This window comes from Macaca nemestrina, chromosome 4, assembly GCF_043159975.1.
Source record: "Macaca nemestrina isolate mMacNem1 chromosome 4, mMacNem.hap1, whole genome shotgun sequence".
NCBI classification, from domain to species: domain Eukaryota; kingdom Metazoa; phylum Chordata; class Mammalia; order Primates; family Cercopithecidae; genus Macaca; species Macaca nemestrina.
This window is the reverse complement of record NC_092128.1, coordinates 160630470-160646985: the sequence shown is the minus strand read 5'-3', so window position 1 is coordinate 160646985 and position 16516 is coordinate 160630470. Positions and strand designations below refer to the sequence as shown.

At 37.2% G+C, this 16516-nt stretch overlaps 2 protein-coding genes across 3 annotated transcripts in view; one reads left to right on the top strand and one right to left on the bottom strand.

Annotated features, from left to right (window-relative positions):
- LOC105498531 (chondrolectin) overlaps positions 1 to 16516 on the bottom strand; it is a 456577-nt gene that overhangs the window by 326328 nt on the left and 113733 nt on the right. The window lies entirely within an intron of this gene.
- Positions 11131 to 11526, top strand: LOC105498530 (large ribosomal subunit protein eL36-like). Its single transcript, XM_071094106.1, has one exon. It carries the CDS (start codon positions 11163 to 11165, stop codon positions 11478 to 11480), a length of 318 nt encoding a protein of 105 aa, XP_070950207.1. The 5' UTR covers positions 11131 to 11162; the 3' UTR covers positions 11481 to 11526.

Genomic DNA, 16516 nt, shown 5'->3' with positions numbered 1-16516 from the left:
TGAATAGTTTATTTTGACGTGTTATTTACTTGTAATTTATTCTACAATGTCCAAGCTAATGCAAATCTATAAATTTTTTAATTTTAAATACATTTTGCTTTTCAGTTCTAAATTAGATTTCAATTTTGTTCTATTTTATACATTCAAATATCTCTTGAAATTGTCGGCCGGGCGCGGTGGCTCAAGCCTGTAATCCCAGCACTTTGGGAGGCCGAGACAGGTGGATCACGAGGTCAGGAGATCGAGACCATCCTGGCTAACACGGTGAAACCCCGTCTCTACTAAAAAGTACAAAAAACTAGCCGGGCGAGGTGGCGGGCGCCTGTAGTCCCAGCTACTCGGGAGGCTGAGGCAGGAGAATGGCGTCAACCCGGGAGGTGGAGCTTGCAGTGAGCTGAGATCCGGCCACTGCACTCCAGCCTGGGCAACAGAGCGAGACTCCGTCTCAAAAAAAAAAAGAAAGAAAGAAATTGTCTATTTCTTTACCCTATGAATTTTTAAAAATAGCTATAAGTTATTTTAAAGTCTGCCTGCTAAATCTAACATCTGGATTGTGTGTATATGTGTTTGTGTGTATACAGTCTTTTGTTATTCAAAATCATAACAGCGTGCTGCCTTACAGTCTCACAGTCTTGCAATATTGAGATCTCAAGGTCTCTTAGTCTTAAAGACTCTCATATTGAAGTTTGATGGTGCTCTGTCCTTAAGCCCTCCTAGAGAGAGAGCCTTGCCTTATATTCAAAGTGATTAAAGACACAGTTGAACAGAATCCAACCATAGCTGCCACCTGCCTATACCAATGCAGATTTTAATAGATCAAAGATATCAGCCCTGTGGCAACACAGGAAATTGGATCCTAGGCTGAAAGAAAATAGAAGTCTTATTAGACTTTTGGTGCTTAAATTTCTAAGGCCCCACCAAAGTAATCATGCCACTAAACAACATAGCCATTGATTTGTACACACACACATATATATATTAGAGTAATACATATACACACACATTCTTATATAAGAATATATACACTTATTAAGGTATATGTATATACTTATACATATACAAGTATGTTTTAGTTCATCAAAATTTGATTGGTTTCTCTCCAACTAATGAAATACTTTAAGACCTTAGACAACAGGAATTTGTGACTGTGAGGTTGCAAGACCATGAGAAGCAAGACAGTGAGATTTCAAAATTGTGATATTTCAAGATTGTAAATCTGTTTATCTTTTTCAGACTTTTTTCCAGTGTGTACTTACCTGGCAAAATTTACATGTGAAAAAATTACTGTCCAGAGAGGACTTACTTGGCATTTGGGGCTCTTCCAGTTTTATGTCCAGCATGCTATCTTTATACTTCATCAAAAGCTGATAGGTTTCTCTCCAACCAATGAAAGACTTGCTCCTCTGCCCACCCAGCCCGCAATCTCTGCAATTGCTCCAAAGTATGGAAGTATCCTCCAGTTCTATCTGACATAGAAACCTAGAAAGTGATCATTCTTCTGAAATCTTTAGACTTCTATAGACTCCTTTATTCTACTTTATATCCACAGTTCTTAGATGGCTTTAAAGAAGTGCTCAAAGAAGTGTGTGTGTGTGTGTGTGTGTGTGTGTGTGTGTGTGTGTGTGTGTTGTGGATCTGGGATTTCTTGCTATGATGGGACCATAGGCTTTTTACTTCTTTCTACATTCTAACCAGAGGCAGTAGCATCATCTCTGCAATATGTCTATTTTTTCTCTCTCTCTCATTTTATTCTCAAGCACTACTAGTTGGATCTTAATCTCCATCTATTTTTTACAATTTCTTCCTTGAATTATTGTATGCCTTTTTTGAGTTCTTAAAAGCTCCTTTTATTTGTAATTTTTTTAATATAGAAAACTTTTCCCTTAACAAGTCTGCTTTTCCATGGGTTTTTCTTCTTATAATGTACGTGCCCTTTTTAGAAATGTATCTCAAACTGGTCTATTTCTTCTCATAGTTTTGTTTTAATAAGTTCAACATTGTTGTTTAAAATTATTGTGGGAAAGACAGAAACAGAATTTTGAATTTTGATTAGGGTTATTGTCTCAATCATTCTTTTACAAAATCTGTTTCTTTTTTTTGTTTTGTTTTGATTTGGTTTGGGTTTTTTGTTTTTGTTTTTTTTTTCTGGTCTGAAAAAATGTCTCTGCAGTTTTCTCTGTTTAAGAAATTGCAATGTTCCTCAATCCACAAGTTCTCTTGGTTGTTATCTGGAAATATTCCATCTTTACTTTCCTCCTCCCCCAAGCATTTTCCCCTAACTAGGAGCTAGATCTCAGATATGAGAAACAATTTGCTATCATGTTTCCCCCCTTTACTTTAGATCTTTGTTATATTCTCTGGTTGCCCATCGATCTCTCTAGCTCACTTCACTTTAATCAAAGAATAGTTGGCTAGCCCTTTCAAGACTATAACATTTACTTTTACAATTTCCTGCTAAAGATCAGAGGAGATAGGTCAGCACTAAGTATGGTCTCTCTCATTCCAGGCCACATTCCATATATTTGGCAGGTTTATGACAAGTTCAGGATATGGGAACACAGCCATTTCCTCTTTCATTGAAAGTGAGGAGGAACATCACCCCTTCCCCACTTTTCTACCCCCTCCCACATACGCACAGCTTTTGACTGAACTTATTTCTTTAGCAATTTCTGAGAGAATGAAAGGGAGACAAAATGTCTTTTTTTCCCACAGTCTTTAACTAAAAGCTCTTTCTTCAAATACACATTTAACATGTAACTTAAAACCAAAAAGCCAAGAATGTGACACAATTAGCTTGCAGTTCCAGTAGATACGCTTTTATACTTCTCACCCAGACAATTTAATCTGGAAATTTTCTTGAGGCTGACGTATTATCCAACATTACTCTGCAGTGAGATTACAATTGAGAGCTAGGAATCCATTTCTTTCCAGAAATAATTCACAAAAGGACATGAAGACTGGGTAGTTGAGCAGCTTCACGTAGCCAGCAGGTCAATATTGCAACCACCACCACCACCACACTCAGGGGCCCATAAAACTGGTGTAATCAAACGAGGTCAGCTGAAAGTAATCAAAGTGTTGCACAGTTAGGTATTCTAACTCCATATCCAAATTTAGCATTCCATAGTTATATGTATCCCATGACTGGCCTGATTTTGATTTTTGTTGCATCCTTATCTGGATTTGGTAATGGAAAATCACCGGCCTGGTAGAATTAGTTTCAAGAATTCCTGCTTCTTCAATCTTTTTGTAGTTTGATTAGAACTAGGATTAGCTCCTCTTTAAATGTTTGTTAGAATTCAGCAGTAAAGCAATCCAGTTTGGGGCTCTTCTTTGATTGGAGACTTTTTATTACTGATTGAATTTTATTACTTATTATTGGTCCATTCAAACTTCCTATTTCTTCATGATTCAGTCTTGGTAGGTTGTGTGCGTCCAGCAATTTATCCATTTCTTCTAGGGTTATTCAATTTGTTGGCAGATAATTGTTTGTGATAGACTCCTATGATCTTTTGTATATCTGTATTTGTAATGTCTTTCTTTTTTACCTGTTATTTCCTCTTTTTTTTTTATTTAGTCTCGCTAAATGTCAATTTGTTTATCTTTTCAAAAAAACAAACTCCATTTCATTTATTTTTGCTCTGACCTTTATTATTTCTACCCTTCTATTAATTGTGAGTTTAATTAGTTCTTGTTTTTCTATTTCTTGAAGTGTAATGTTAGTTTGTTTATTTAAGATCTTTCTTCTTTTCATATAAACTTTTTTTTCTTTTTTCTTCTTTTCATCTTTGTAGATTTAGGGGAATGAGTACATTTTTGTTACATGGATTATTATGTAGTGGTGAAGCCTGGATTTTTGAGTACCATTACCTGAAAATGTAAACTGTACACAATAGGTAATTTCTCATTTCTCATTCTTCTCCCATACTTCAACCTTTTGTAGTTTCCATTGTTTGTTATTCCACTCTGTATGTGTGTGTCTACCGTTGTTTAGCTCCTACTTATAAGTGAGAACATGCATATTTGACTTTGTTTCTGAGTTGTTGCACGTAAATAATGGCTTCCAGTTTCATCCATGTTGCTGTAAAAGACACATTTTCATTGTTTGTTATGGCTGAGTAGTTTCATAGTATATATATGCCACATTTTCTTTATCCAATCATCTGCTGATGCACACTTAGAGTGATTCCAGGACTTTGTTATTATAAATAGTGCTGCAAAAATATATGGGTGGCGGCACGTTTTTTATATAATGATTTCTTTTCCTTTGGATAGATATCCAGTAGTGGGATTACTGGTCAAATGGTAGTTCTATTTTTAACTTTTTGAGCAATCCATATCCTGTTTTCAATAGAACTGGTACATTCCCAGAGTGTATAAGCTTTCTCTTTTTTCCAAATCCTTGACAAAATCTGTGTTTTTTATTTTTTATTTTTCATATAATTTTTGGCTGTTTGTATGTCTTCTTTTGAAAAATTTCTCTCCTTTGCCTACCTTTGAATGAAGTTATTTGTGTGTGTGTGTGTGTTTTTTTTCTTATTACGTTGAGTTTCTTGTAGATCCTGGATATTAGTACTTTCTCGGATGCACAGTTTGCAAATATTTTCTGCCATTCTGTAAGTTGTCTGTTTACTCTGTTGATTATTTCTTTTGCTGTTTGGGAGCTTTGGATTAGGTGTTTGCTGCTATAAACTTCCTTATTAGAGCCACTTTTACCGTATTCCATAGGTTTTGGTATGCTGTGTTTCCATTTTCATTTGTCTCACAAATTTTTAAAATTTTCTTTTTAATATCTTCATTGACTATTGGTTGTTAAGGAGCATGTTCCTTAATTATAACGTATTTGTAAAGTTTCTGAATTTCCTCCTCTTACTGATTTCTAGTTTTAAACCATTATGATCAGAACAAGTACGTGACATGATTTCAAACATGTGAAATTTGTTAAGACTTATTTTGTGGTCTAATAGATGATGTGCCCTGGAATGTTCCATGTGCGTTTGAGAAGAATGTTTGTGCTGCAGCTGTTGAATGGAGTGTTCTGTAAATCTCTGTTATGTCCATTTGGTATAGAATGCAAATTAAATTTAATGCTTCTTTGTTGATTTTCTGTCTGGATGATCTGCCATTGCTCTAAGTGAGGCATTGAAGTCCCCTGCTATATTATATTGCAGTTAATGTATTCCTTTAGATTTATTAATCTTTGCTTTGTATATTTAGGTTCTTTGATATTGAGTGAATGTGTATTTATGATGGTTATATTCTCTTACTGGATTGACTGTTTTATCATTATGTAATGACCTTTGTTTCTTTTAATGGTGTTTAAAGTCTATTTTACCTGGTACAAGTAAAGCTACCCCTGCTCTCTTGATTTCCATTTGTACGAAATATTTTTCCATCCCTTTACTTTCAGTCTATGTGTGTCCTTACCAGTGAAGTGAGTCTCACATAGGCAGTATATAGTTTGGTCTGATTATTCTATCCATTCAACCTTTCAATGTCTTTTAATTGGAGAATTTAATCCATTTATTTTCATTTGTTTTATTTCTATTTGTTTTATAGATCCTTTCTTCCTATCTTACTATCTTCCTTTGTGGATAAATTATTTTCTCTAGTAGTATGTTGATTTCTTGCTTTTTATTTTTGAATATATATTACAGATTTTTGGTATGTTGTAATTATGAGGCTTACAAAAAACTTGTTATAGATATAACAGGTCATTTTAAGCAGATAACAGCTTAACTTTTATCAAAAGAAACAATAACAACAAAAAATACTACATTTTAACCCAACTTCTCCCCCCTTTTGAATTTTTGATAGTATGATTTGTATCTTCTTATATTGCATATTCCTTAACAAATTATTGTAATCATTATTTTCAATAGTTTTGAATTTTAGCTTTCATACTAAAGATATGATTTACACACTAATGTTACAATATCATAGTATTCTGAATTTGACTGTGTACTGACTTTTATGAATGAGTTTTATACCTTCAAATGTTTTTCTGTTACTCAATAGCACCCTTTTTCCAGCTTGTTGTGCACATGTACCCCAGAACTTAAAGTATAATGATAAAAAAAAAAGAAATGTGTAATTGGGGATTGTCCGCTGTCTGGGTGGAGCTATGTAGGGTGAGCTTTTGGCTTAGATAAGTGGCTGTCCAACATTCAGATAAGCAGGACTAGCTGTTATATTTCTCCAAAAAATACAGAGGCGAGAATCTTTCTACCTGGGCAGGACTGTTGTGTCGATTTTTGACTGCTCAGAGCCACTGCTTGCCTTTCTGGGTTAGGCTGGTGTAGAGCCACTTAACTTTTCTGAGATCTGCAGAGGCGAGAATCTCCCTGTCTATGAGGGTTATAGGGCAGGCTTCTTGGCCATGTGGAGTTGCTGTTTACCTTCCTGGATAAAGCCAATGTAGCCCTTTGCTTTGCTGAGATTCATGGAAGCGGGAGTCTCCCTAAATGGGCAGGGTAGTTGGGGTGGGTTCCTAAGCTGGCTAGGAAGAATAACAGTCTAGTGGCTCAAGCTAGATTATGATTTCCATCAAAGTCAAGCAGCTCAGTTTCAAAAGTGTGCTATAAGTTTAGCTGATATCTCTGACTCAGTACTTCAGCTGGCAGGAACACGGAGCTACCATCGAGAGTTGTGCACTGGTCACATTTCTTTGTTTCTATTTAATCCAAGGACAGGCAAGCCATGCTATTTATTTTCGTGTTCCCCATGGAGTGAGATCAGAGTTGGCTTCCTAGAAGGACCTTGGAATGCTAAGGAAGCTGAATGACTTGCCCCAGTCCTCTTTCCCCGTTGTAGAAACTGAGTCCAGGAAAATCCTCTGTCTGACACTGTGCTGGGTCGGGGGACAGAGAGCATGGTCAGAGTGAGACTAGTCCTCTTACCTTTCTAATTCAGATATTGTTCATTTCTACGTGTCATGCTGGTGTCTCACACTTGTTTCCAGGTGTTAAAGTTTTTGAAAGAATGTTCTAGTCCATGAATAGTTGGTAGTTGAACTTTCTGTAAGGGGAATTGGGGCCCAAGACTTCTTACTTCACCATCCTGGTCTGAAATCTACTCCTTTTTGATAACACATACAAATATTTTCTTTCAAGCTATGACTTGTTGTATCACTCAGTATTCATCAAGAGAAATATGACCTCCAGAAGACATATATTAAAAGAGTTATTGCAAGTAATTGGCTTATGCAACTGTGGGAACTTGTTAGGCAAGTCTAAAATCTGTAGGGCAGGCTTTGAGGAGGGGCAAGCTGGGACTCTTGACATAAACTAAAGCTGTTATCCATAAAACAGAGTTTCTTCCCCCTAGGAAAACCTAAATTATTCTTTTATGGCCTTTCAACAGATTGAATGAGGCCCACTTCACTTATATTACCTAGAATAATCTTCATTACTAAAGTCAACTTACTATGGACTTTAATCAAATCTTCTATATTAGGCTGTTCTCACACTGCTACAAAGAAATACCTGAAACTGGGTAATTTATAAAGAAAAGAGGTTTAATTGACTCACAGTTCTGCAAGCTGTACTGGGGGCATGGCTGGGGAGGCCTCCGGAAACTTACAATCATGGCAGAAAGTGAAGGGGAAGCAGGCACATCTTCACATGGTGATGAGAGAGAGAGTGAAGGTGGAAGTGATACACACTTTTAAATAACCAGATCTCACGAGAACTCACTCACTATAGCAAGAACAACAAGGGGGAAACCCACCCCCATGATCTAATCACCTTCTACCAGGTCCCTACTCCAACACTGGGAATTAAAATTCAACACGAGATTTGGGTGGGGACACGGAGCCAAACCACATCATCTTCCAAATATCTTCACAGTAACACCTATATTGGGTTTTATTGACTAATAGGAAACCATAGCTTACCCACATGGACATATAAAACTGACTACCACATTAACCTTTAAATTTATGTGGTGTCTTTAATTAAGTTTTAAATTCTGATATAATCAAATTTATTAATTTTTCCCATTACTTTTTTTATTTTGTACTAAGTATTATTAGTCGACTTTCAGACTCCTGATAAAAACATACCTGAGACTGGGCAATTTACAAAAGAAAGAAGTTTAATGGACTCACAGTTCCACATGGCCAGGGAGGCCTCACAATCATGGTGGAAAGTGAAAGGCACATTTCACATGGCAGCAGACAAGAGAAGAGAGCTTGTGCAGGCAAACACCCCTTTATAAAACCATCAGCTCTCATAAAACTTATTCACTATCATGAGTCTAGCCCAGAAAAGACCCACCCCCATGATTCAATTACCTCCCACTGGGTCCCTCCCACAATATGTGGGAATTGCGGGAGTTACAATTCAAGATGAGATTTGGGTGGGGACACAGCCAAACCATATTATACTATGTTTAAACATCACTTCTTTTACCCATGTTTCCAAACAAATTATCTCATATTTTATGGTCATGTGGGTTTCTTTGTTTTTTACACTTTTTTACTATTACATACTTTTTCTATCTGCATTTTTTAATGGCTAGTGTTGTTATGATCTGAATGTTTGTGTTCCCCCCAAGATGTATATGTTGAAGTCTTAATCCCCAAAGTGATGGTTTTAGGAAATGGGGCCCTCGGAAGATAAGGTCATAAGAGTGAAGGTGTCATGAATGGGTTTAGTGCCATTACAAAAGTGGCCCCAGAGAGTTGCATCACCCTTCCACCAATGTAAAGGCGCAGCTAGAAGTCAGCAGTCTACAACCCAGAAGAGAGTTCTCACCGTACACCACATCTGCCATCACCCTGATCTTTCATTTCACTTCCCAGCCTCTAGAACTGTGAGAAATAAATTTCTGTTGTTTATAAGCTACCCAGTTTATCGTATTTTGTTACAGCAGCCTGAGTGAACTAAGACAGATATGTAGTAGAAAAACTAATTTTTCCCCGAAAATGGATAGCCAAGTATCACAACATAATTTTTTGAAAAATTAACCTTTTATCCATTCATTTGATGCCACGTTTCTTATAAGTGGAGATTTGATAAGAACATTATCCCTGCTTTTTATGTTTCAATAAAATGCTAGTCAATGTTCCCTTTGTGCTATAAATCAAGGCCAATTCATTGATCAGAAAGCCAGGGTGGTTGTACTTGAACATTCAGGAAAAAAAAAAAAAAAAGAAAGTCCAGCTCCTGAATTTATGCATGCATGTGTATTTTAAGCACTAAGAAACAAGCTTTGGGGGTTATACAGAGTGGACTGCAATAAATATATTATTGTTGTATGACTCTCTTCTAGCCTTGGAAAGTGGCCCAGGGATTTAAAAAAAAGAGGCAAGTTTTAGGATTTTCTTTCCCAAAATTTGGAATTAAGTTTGAGAATATATCAATCTGCCTTGTCTTTTGAACTAAAGGAACAAGAGTTTGAAAACTTTGGCATGGCCATATTTTACCAAGTAGATGAGTATTAGAAAAGTAAGACTGAGAAAAATGAAACAGGGCACATAAAGATTTAGAGATAAGAGATGGCAAGCAATTCATGTTGGCTTTCTATTTCTTTCTTTGTTGTTGTTGTTGTTGTTGTTGTTGTTGTTGTTGTTGTTGTTTGAGACTAAGTCTTGCTCTGTCACCCAGGCTGGAGCACAGTGGTGCGATCTGGACTCAATGCAAGCTCCACCTCCCGGGTTCACGCCATTCTCCTGCCTCAGCCTCCCAAGTAGCTGGGGACTATAGGCGCCCGCCACCATGCCTGGCTAATTTTTTTTTTTTTTTTGTATTTGTAGTAGAGATGGGGTTTCACCGTGTTAGCCAAGATGGTCTCGATCTCCTGACTTCGTGATCCGCCCGCCTCAGCCTCCCAAAGTGCTGGGATTACAGACGTGAGCCACCGCACCCAGCCGGATTTCTATTTCTTTATACCAGACTCCTACTGAGGCACAGTCTCACTCTGGACCTTGAAAATTCCCTTAAATTCTTATTAATAGTTTACTTTAAAATTAAGTATCATGAATACATTTTTATTACCATAGATGTTCACTTATCCAAGTGGAAATTAGAGGGTTTATCAAAATGATATATAAGAGAGAAGCTTACAGATACAACCATTCAGTGGGTCTCAAGAATCTGACAGTGCACTCACAGAGCGGATGAAGAGCGTCTATTAGTGCAATGAGTTTCTTAATCAGAGATTGTTTAAAAGAGCTTCTAGCCTGCTCACAACAGACAGATACACCCCGATTTCCCTTGGTACCAACACCATGCTATGCATTATTTTAATTTTTTGTGCATACAGGAAATATTTTAAGTGTATAAAATATAAATGTATAGCTTTATAAACTAACACACTTGTAACTCCCCTCCAGGTCAAGAAAGGCTATTAGCAGAACCCCAGGGGCCCCCACCAGGTTTCCTCCCAGTTACTATTTATAAGCCTTTCTTCCATAATGTCTACCACTACACTCCCCTCTAGCTTTATAAAATTGCTTCTTCTCAGACTTTATGGTAAATGGAATCTTAAACTATTCTTTTTCTCTTTTTTTAATATTACATTGGTGGTATTAGTTCACTATAATTTATAGCACTAGACTATGAATTTTCTTCACTGTGTAGTATTTCTTTGTATGAATATAGCTCAATTCATTTGTTTCTTCATTGGTGATGAAAATCAGATTGTTTCCAGATTTTTGCCTATTATGAATAATAGACAATATGCAGAGATAAATATTTCGGTAATCTCTTTTGGTGAATACAGATATGAGCTGCAGTTGGGTTTTTACCTAGAAGTGAAATCCCTGAAACATTGAGTTTGCTCAGCTGTGTTAAATAATGCCAGACTGTGGAACCACATATAGAGCTTTCTGGGCCAATGAAATGAAACACAAGGCTCCTTGTTTTCAAAGTATTAAAATTTCAAGACAGCAACAGAAAAACATTAAACCAAGTGTGGGCCCTTCTAAGTTCACAAACCTCTATGACAGCACAGATTACACACCCATGAATCTAGTCCTGCCAAACTGTTTCTCAAAGTGGTTGCATCAATGTACACCCCCCAGTTTTTCACTTGGATTCATTAAATTATAAGACACGTAATAAAATTGAACATTTTATTGTCTTAAGAGTGGTTCCAGAATTCTACTTCAGAAGAAAACTGTGCCCTTCCGCCAGGGCCGCCACGGGAGAGCAGTAGCCATGGCTCTACGCTACCCTATGGCCGTGGGCCTCAACAAGGGCCACAAGGTGACCAAGAACGTGAGCAAGCCCAGGCACAGCCGCCGCCGCGGGCGTCTGACGAAACACACCAAGTTCGTGCGGGACATGATTCGGGAGGTGTGTGGCTTTGCCCCGTACGAGCGGCGCGCCATGGAGTTACTGAAGGTCTCCAAGGACAAACGGGCCCTCAAGTTTATCAAGAAAAGGGTGGGGACGCACATCCGCGCCAAGAGGAAGCGGGAGGAGCTGAGCAACGTATTGGCCGCTATGAGGAAAGCTGCTGCCAGGAAAGACTGAGCCCCTCCCCCGGCTTCTCCGTGAAATAAAGAACAGCTTGACCGAAAAAAAAAAAAAGAAAACTGCATGAGAAACTACCTTGTTTGATAAAGCTCATAGGATAAAGAAAGGGAAAGATTCTGAAGGAAGATCCAAAGCAACCCAAATAAATACTAGATTTTATTCATGGGACAGTGTGAGGAGTGTAAATACTTTGGAACGGAGTAAAAGAGGCCAGAGAGAAGAGGTAGGGAAGGAAAGGAATTGAGAGGATGGTAGACATTTGGTTGGTGAGAAATGCCCATTCTCAGACGTTTATGAATAAGAATTTGTAATGTTTAATTTTTATTTATCAATATTTGTATTTATTGTTGTTTATTATTTAATTGCAAATTATTTTATTGTTTTTAATGTTCATTGGCAGATGAAATGGATAAGGAAAATGTGTTGTGTCCATATAATGCAATACTGTTTAGCTTTAAAAAGAAGGAAATTCAGCAATGTGACAACATGGATGAAACTCGAGGGCATTGTACTGAATGAAATAAACCAATCACAGAAGGACAAATACTGCATGATTCTTCTTATATTTGGTATTTAAAATAGTCAAATCCATATCATCAGAGAGTGGAATGGTGGTTACTAGGGGTGGGGGGAGGAGAAATGAGGAGTTACTAATCAGCAGGCATGAAGCTTCAGTGAAGCAAGACAAATAAGCACTAAAGATCTGCTGTACAACATTGTACCTATAGTCAAAATAATGTATTATACACTTAGACATTTGTTAAGAGGGTGGATCTCATGTTAAGTGTTTTTACCACCAAAAAACAAGACAAAATTTTAAATATTCAATTTTAATGCGTTTGCATTTTCAAATTATAAACATTTCTCCCCATTTCCCACCAACAGATTTTCAGAATTGTGTAGGGATAATGTATTTGTAGATATTGATAAGGAGCAATGTACCATATTTAAATAATACCTATGTGGAAACAGGATTAGACAGGATAGAAACAAAAAAAAAATCCAGCAGAGGCAGTAAATTGAAATCAGAAGTGCCCACATGTTTATATGCCCCTGGGAATTTGCAGAAGAGCTTGGACCTTTATAAAGCAAAGAATGTGGGTTTCCAGTAATTTTATTTAAAATCGGAGTTCATAAGCACTATATATATGTATAAGCAGTAGCTGTTTTTATTCAACTGTATCTACTGCATTGCTTGTCCTCTCAATAAGTGTAACTTGAAATAGGAAAGCAGAACTTTCCCTTTGTGTCCAATAAGTCAGCAATCATCATTAACATTTAAGTGTTCTACTACAGCAATAGAAATTGGGACAGTCTGTAGAAATGGCAGTGTTTCTGCACAAACATGGCAAAGCCCAGTGAGGACTGTGGTGCCTAGTGGGATAAGGTGGTTGTAACAATAAATATCAGTTCCAGCAGTGGGGACCAAAACAGAGAATGGGAAAATAGTTCATTCTATGTATTAATAAACCAAATGTAATGAAAATTTACTTTTCAAATTCGTAAATATTACAAACTTAATGAAAAGTATGTGGGGTGAGCAGAGCTTGCCCAATACCAAATGAGAACAGAAGCCATTGTAACACAAGTTATACAAAGTTTAGGAACTTGCCCAATAGACTTTTGAACTCTATAAACCCATCAAAGACAGGTACCTTGTTTTATTTATCTTTGTAAACTTGGCCCTTAACATAGCACCTGGCACATATTCAGCACTAAATAATGATTAAGTATCTGACAGATGAATTAGATGAGATGACAACATTTTATTAAAAACTATAGATAATTTTTTCACCAATAAAAGTTATTTGAGAAAGCCTATCAAAGTGAAAAAAATGAGAAGGTAGAAAAATTATCCAAAAACTTATATCATCGTTTATAAAGAGCCAAGTGTAAAAAAGAAATCTAGGCTCTAGTGGTTAAAGAGATGAATTTCAAGCTAGTGTGAAGATTATCAGAACCACAGGAATATAAAATGTATCTGTGAAAAGACATTGTATTTTTATGAAGAAACAATGAGAATGGATTAAAGAGAACTTTGTATAAGTATGACCTCGAGCAAATAACCTAATCCGTAAGAATCACAAACCTGGATCGCCCTCCCTGTGAGCTTTCCCTGCCTGTTCCCAGGACACTGAGCACTACTGAGAGAAGACAGAGAATTATTCCGACTTGGTATACTATGAATTCATACAATCTAACTTCAAACAGGCCCTCTGTTTGGCAATCCTGTAATCACAAGGTTTTCTCCACTCTGTGGCATTTCCAAACTTCTCTTTTCTCAGCTCTCATCTGCCCCTCTCCTTCTGTCCCACTTAGCAGATAACTTCACTGACTTTAGTGAAAAACTGAGGCACTGGGATCATCAAGATCTTGAACTTTACCAGTCCCTGTTTCCACGTCAGTGCATATCCATTTCTACATTTATCCTTCCTTTTTTTTTTTTGTTTGTTTGTTTGTTTGTTTGTTTTTTGAGATGGAGTCTCACCTTGTTACCCAGGCTGGAGTGCAATGATACAATCTCAGGATCTCAGCTCACTGCAACCTCTGCCTCCAGGGTTCAAGTGATTCTTCTGCCTCAGCCTCCTGAGTAGCTAGGATTACAGGAGCCCACCATCACGCCTGGCTAATTTTCGTATTTTTAGTAGAGACAGGGTTTCACCATGTTGGCCAGGCTGGTCTCAAACCCCTGACCTCGTGATCTGCCTGCCTCGACCTCCCAAGTTGCTGGGGTTAAAGGTGTGAGCCACCACTCCCCGCCCCTTCCTTCTAAAATTTTAATAGATCTTTCCTCTCATTTCTCCAAATATTACCCCTCCGTGTATGTTCTCAGTCACATCCCTTCCTAATTTCTGTGGACCTTAGAACTCATATTTTACCACCCATGTCCACAACATCTTTCCTGCACTGCTGGATTCCTATATATTTTTATTATTTTAAGTATGCAAATGTATAGCCTGACTTTAAAACAAAACATAATGAAACAAAAACTTTCCATTGGATCTGTTTCACATTCTAAGTACTATGAAATTTCTCTGAACTACCACATTTTTCCAAGTGCACTCTTTCTGATGATCCTTTTTTTTTTTTTACACCATCTTATAACAATCTTTAATTTCATAAAAAGGATTTAAGGTCTCTCTCCTACCTATTAAAAATATACCTTCCGGCCGGGCATGGTGGCTCAAGCCTGTAATCCCAGCACTTTGGGAGGCCAAGATGGGCGGATCACGAGGTCAGAAGATCGAGACCATCCTGGCTAACACGGTGAAACCCTTTCTCTACTAAAAATACAAAAAATCAGCCAGGTGTGGTGGCGGGCGCCTGTAGTCCCAGCTACTCGGAAGGCTGAGGCAGGAGAATGGCGGGAACCCGGGAGGTGGAGCTTGCAGTGAGCCGAGATTGGGCCACTGCACTCCAGCCTGGGCGACAGAGCGAGACTCCATCTCAAAAAAAAAGAAAAAAAAAAAAAAATATATATATATATATATATATACACACACACACACCTTCCACACTTGTTTCCACCTTTGCTTTCTCATTTTGATTATTTATTTTCTCAAACCAAAATCATTAAGTTTATGTCACAGTTTCTTCTAAATCTTTGTACCTCATAACCCATCAGTTACCAAGTTCTTTCCAGCGTTCCTTCCCAATGACTTTTAGATTTTGCTCCTGTTCTTCGTTGCCTAAATCCTTAGCCCTTTACGCCTGGGATACTGAAATTGCCTGCCAGCCAGTTTTATAAGGTAGAAAATGCTGCATTAATAAGTTCCACAAAAATCTTCCTGGCTAACAGTAAGAAAGTTCTATTTATACTATATGATGAGTTGTCAGAAGACTCTGCTTCATGTTTCTTCACCCTGCAATTCAAGCTGATAAAGCAGCCCCTGTCTAAAAAATTGCCAGGCTCACAGTAAGGGGAAAAGAGAGCATGGCAAACTGCAATTCAGGGTTCAACACTTTGCCTGGATGTGGCATTCATCACATTTTATTGCTTTCAAATAGTACATGTACTCCTGTCTTCATGCTCTCCTCTCTATCCCTTACATCACCTCAATCAGCATCCACCACTTCCTCAAAACCTACACACTCTTCAACATCCTTGGAAGATACAATCTTTCTCTGTATATATTCCAAATCTCTCTCCAATCCTTTCTTTCCTAATTATTCTCCAGCTACACTCTTTAGAGATTTCATATATCAGTATACACTGCTGGTATAGATATTTCGACTTTGTGCATTAATTATGTCATCTATATATCTAATTTATCCAACTATATTGAATATATTTTGTAAAAAAAAAAAAAAAGATAATTATTGACATTTGTCATTTAAATTATTCATTTTTGTTTGTTTCAAAACAATCCCAGATGTGTCTGCCATGAAGAAATGTCTAATTTGTCTAAAGGCACACCAGAAGAGAGTCATCCCTAATCAAAGTACGCTTGTAAGCTGTGGAAAAGAAATACAGAGTGATGGAAGGTAAAGGTGGTTAAGACTGTGGGTTCTCAAGCTAGAATACCTGGATTCAAATTCATGGCTCTACCACTTACCAACTGAGTGACCATTAGTAGTTATTTAACCATTTTTCCTACATTACCTACTATTTATAAAATGACAATGATTATGATGATCTGTGTGTATCATATAGCTATTTTAATGAATAAATAAGTATATAAATGAAAAGTCCTTATAACAGTGACTGCCATATATGAAACTCTCATGAAATACTAGGTGGTGGTGTGGGTGTTGCCAGGTCCAAAAATCTAACAATTTGGACAGTCCAGTCTCTCAATAGAGCTTTATTGTTTTCAACTCTCCTGGCTGCCAGGAATAAAGTATATGAGGAAACTAATATTCTATAGTGATATTTGCAAATACTAGAATTTAAAAAGGTGTCAGGAAATATTCCTAAAATATCCCTAGTACTTATTATATTTTTGTTCCCCTTAGCACTGAAGGCTGCCCAGGAATCCTTCAAGAAGTTCAATAAATAGGTGTTTATTGGCCTAACTTCTCAGTCCCCAAAT

Bases quoted from the DNA above. Each gene is read 5' to 3' on its own strand.
- LOC105498530 (XM_071094106.1), top strand. From the start codon at position 11,163: ATGGCTCTACGCTACCCTATGGCCGTGGGCCTCAACAAGGGCCACAAG.